The 3,840-nt window shown below is 32.4% G+C and overlaps 1 protein-coding gene across 1 annotated transcript; it reads left to right on the forward strand.

Moving 5' to 3' along the window:
* Positions 1-323: 323 nt before the first annotated feature.
* LOC139898733 (probable ribose-5-phosphate isomerase 4, chloroplastic) lies at positions 324-3,840 on the forward strand. Its single transcript, XM_071881502.1, has 9 exons — positions 324-512; positions 1,130-1,257; positions 1,378-1,450; positions 1,581-1,685; positions 2,066-2,161; positions 2,289-2,345; positions 2,836-2,953; positions 3,045-3,111; positions 3,512-3,840. The coding sequence occupies exons 1-9, from the start codon at positions 339-341 to the stop codon at positions 3,588-3,590; spliced, it is 897 nt and encodes a 298-aa protein (XP_071737603.1). The 5' UTR covers positions 324-338; the 3' UTR covers positions 3,591-3,840.

Below are 3,840 nucleotides of genomic sequence, written 5' to 3' on the forward strand. Positions count from 1 at the left end.
AAGTATTTTACATGGAAGTCTTTATTAAAGTGAATGTAATTTTGAGTTTCACTCTAGCACGCTATTAGTACAATATTTGACAATGTATATGATGATACTCGATCATGTAATATAGAGGTATCTAGTAAAAGTATTTTACATGGATTTAACAATTTCGAGATGAATTTTATGGGTTTCGAAAACACTAAATTTTGATGTTATTTACGCCTTTTTCCCACAACCGGAGGGCTAAAGGTGAACATATCATGATAGATAAGGGATCAAGTTTTGACCTCAATAAAAGAACAAAATATTTGTTTTATGAAGAGAAATGGAGATAGAAAGAAACAGAGAGGAGCATGGCAATCAATCATCCCATTACTTCTTATCTAAACTTCCAAATCAACAAACAAATTACTAACCAAAAAATCACAAGTACAATTACTAAAAACAAACCGAATTTCAAACATCTAATCAGTTGCTCAAGCTTAAATTCCAGTAATGTCTTACTATTTGAAGCTGCCAAACATACGGTAATTTGATATTTCTACTCAAATTGATTTCTTTCATTATTTCCCTTACCCTTTTATGTATTATGCATTTGTGTAATTTTATTTAGCATTATGCTGTAAAAAAGTAAAACTTCAAAGTTTTAAGCAAGTATTTTACAATCATTGGCCCTAAAAGATGTTACATTTTCATTTTAGTGTGATTCACTTTTATATTTTCTCTATTTATATTATACATGCCAGAAGTTTTGTAATGTGATATATTGACAGAAGATGGAGATATGGAGTGTTTATATGTATTTACAAAAGAAAATTTAAAAGTTATTTGAACATGTTTGTTAATGATATACTTATGAGTTTACCTTATTATAATCTTTTTACTTTTTATGAGATAAAGTGATAGACTGTTATTCTTTTCCTGCAAAGGAAACACAATTTTTTTTTTTTTTTTTTTTTTTTTGCAGTGAATTAAGAAATAAATGTTAAATATATTCAAAAAGATATACAATAGAATTGATTTTCCCTTCAGAAGTCAGTAAGTCAGTAATTTGGACTATTTGTCTATTTCATTGAAATAAACAGTTAAATTTGATTTTTGATGATGAAGTATAAAAGGTACATTTGTTATGCTGTTTTTGTAGGTGGATACATATGTACAAAGTGGAATGGTGGTTGGGCTAGGTTCTGGTGTAGCATCATCTATGGCAATAGAGTATTTGGGTCACAAACTTCGTGTCGGTTTGCTAAATGATGTAGTCGGAATACCAACGTGAGTCGTTCATGTATACATCATTGATCTTGTCTAACTATAATATCTATTAGCTTTATTTGGATATTATCCAGTATAAAATGCAACTGATATTAGCAAGTTCTCAATTATTTTTGACAGATCTATTGGTAGTGCAAGTGAAGCAGAAAAGGCAGGAATAACTTTGCATCAGCAGTACGAAGATACTCCACATGTGTGTACGACATCCGAGTTTCCATTTACTTAGTTATTAGGTCTTGTTTGTTAGCAACATGTGTAACATGCGGCTAATCTGCTTACATTGTTAATACAACATACACTCAAGATAATCTAATCACTTTTAGATTGACTTTGCGTTCAATGATGCTGACATCATGGAAGAAAGGAGCTTAAATGCAGTCATTAGGCGTCAAACACTTCAGGGAGGGGAGTCTATGCTTGAAGAGAAGGTAATTATTATAAGACAATATACTCAAGTTTAAATTTTAATTTCTGATTTTTTTTTTTCATCCCAAGAGAGCATTGGAGTTATGATATCCTCACACGACGTCTCAGGTTCAAATGGCCAGGGAAAAGGGTCTGAAACGGTCAAAGGGTTAACCCGGTTAGGCTGCTTACAGCATCTGAGTGAAAATACTCTCCTTGCACAAACATATATATGTTAGTTTTAGTGGACAAAATAGCTGGATAATAGACCATTTATTTGTATTAGGTTTAAAAAAAGTTTTAAAGTAGGCTACTTTTGTAGGCTTAAATCTTTACTCATTCATATCTTCATGGTTTGTGGTTGAGATGCAGATACTAACGTATTGCTTGTTTCACCTTACAGAAAATACTAGATACGACGCAGAATCTGGTTTTAATGGTTACACAGAAACAGTACAAAAGTGCTGTTGAGGGTTCAATTCCTGTTTTTGTTGAATCAGTAAGTTTTTGCAGCATGGAAAATTAACTTACTATTTTTTTTTATTTTTTTTTTTTGAACAGCAGTTCGGGATCACCCAGGGAGAGAAAAGTAACTGATCTGTAATTTATTAATTATTTAATTTCAGGTCAGCTGGTTGAACACGGCGGAAGAGATTGACGACCTCTTTGTAGGTGATGCTGAGGTACAGTAAAAAGTTGCAAAAGTGTATTTTCAAGACCTAAAACCACTTAATATACAAGATTTTGATTATTAGTAAGATAATAATGATATTTACTGGAGATTAAGTGTTTTAGGTCAACCCTACTCGATCCAATACTACCCGTTACTTGACCTGCGTGACCTACACAGTAGTGGTGCATTTTAGTCTTTTAGATGAAAATTTCGACCTATTCATATGAAAACGGATAAATTCTGGTTGTAATTGAATGATATAATGGGACCTATAGGTAAAACACGAAAGCTTATGTGTAAATGAAGCAGGTAAGATTGAACGGGTCAAATGGGTCGAAAGGTGCATATATTTTAATGCATGCAATCTTGTAGATTGTTTAGTTTCATAAAGTAGATTATTAGTCTCAGTTCAACCCAACCTGAGTTGACCCGCACCTAAATTTACCTGTTTTTACCCATTACTTCCACCGGCTCCATTGGGGCCCATTTTGTATATGAAGGTATGGAGAAGACCGGCAATAGGGCATGCAGATCCTACAGGGGGCAATTATCCACTAATCACACGAGAAGGACATAATGTTCTTGATGTCATATTTACATCTCCGATACCAAACCTAGGTAGTTATTTTTGTTTCATAATAAGTACAGTACCTAACTACCTATGATGTCACTGGAAAATTTAATGATGTATGGTTCAATTATCGTGCAGTTGAAGTAGCAGAACTTCTTAAAACTATAGATGGGGTTGTAGACCATGGAATCATAACAAAAACTCCGTTAGTTTCTCTTTCCTTTGTATCTATTCCTCAGTTTGAACTGTTAACTGTTTATTTTTTTAAATATATATATGGCAACAACTTTTGCCTAAGTTCGAAACAATAAATTGAAACCTATAATACTCCACTTCCCCCGGTAGCCAGAATAGGGAAAACCTTACCTGTTTACATGTTTTGTCCCAACTAAATGTTACTATTAAACCGAGTAAATGATAATTTAAACATGCAGTAGATGTTAATTAAGTTACAATCACACTTTTCAAAAAAAAAAAAAAAAAAAAAATATCAAGTTACAATGACCACTTGACTTTTTGTAGGTAGCATCGTGTTGTTATTTACTTGTTATGTTTTTTGTATATGAACACTGATCTTTCTTCCTTTTGTTAATTGTGGTTCGCAGTTGTACAGCAGTGATTGTAACAGAATCAGGATTATGCATAATTGAAAATACTCTCAGTGGTGACATCAGCAGCCTTTAAAATGCCATATATATGCTTGATCTTCAATATCATATTACATTAGAGATCTAATAATCTAATAAACCTATATAATAACTAATTAGTACTACCCTCATCAAAGTTCGAAGCTTATTTTTGGTGTCGTTTACATTATCCTGTCATCAATGACTTTGGGATGTTGACATTTTGAGTCAAAGCACTTCTCCAGTTGACTTTATATAATGATTTTTGCATTGTTCGACTCTATAATCTGGGATGTTATTTGGACAAA

The sequence above is a fragment of the Rutidosis leptorrhynchoides genome, chromosome 3 (assembly GCF_046630445.1).
Source record: "Rutidosis leptorrhynchoides isolate AG116_Rl617_1_P2 chromosome 3, CSIRO_AGI_Rlap_v1, whole genome shotgun sequence".
NCBI classification, from domain to species: Eukaryota; Viridiplantae; Streptophyta; class Magnoliopsida; order Asterales; family Asteraceae; genus Rutidosis; species Rutidosis leptorrhynchoides.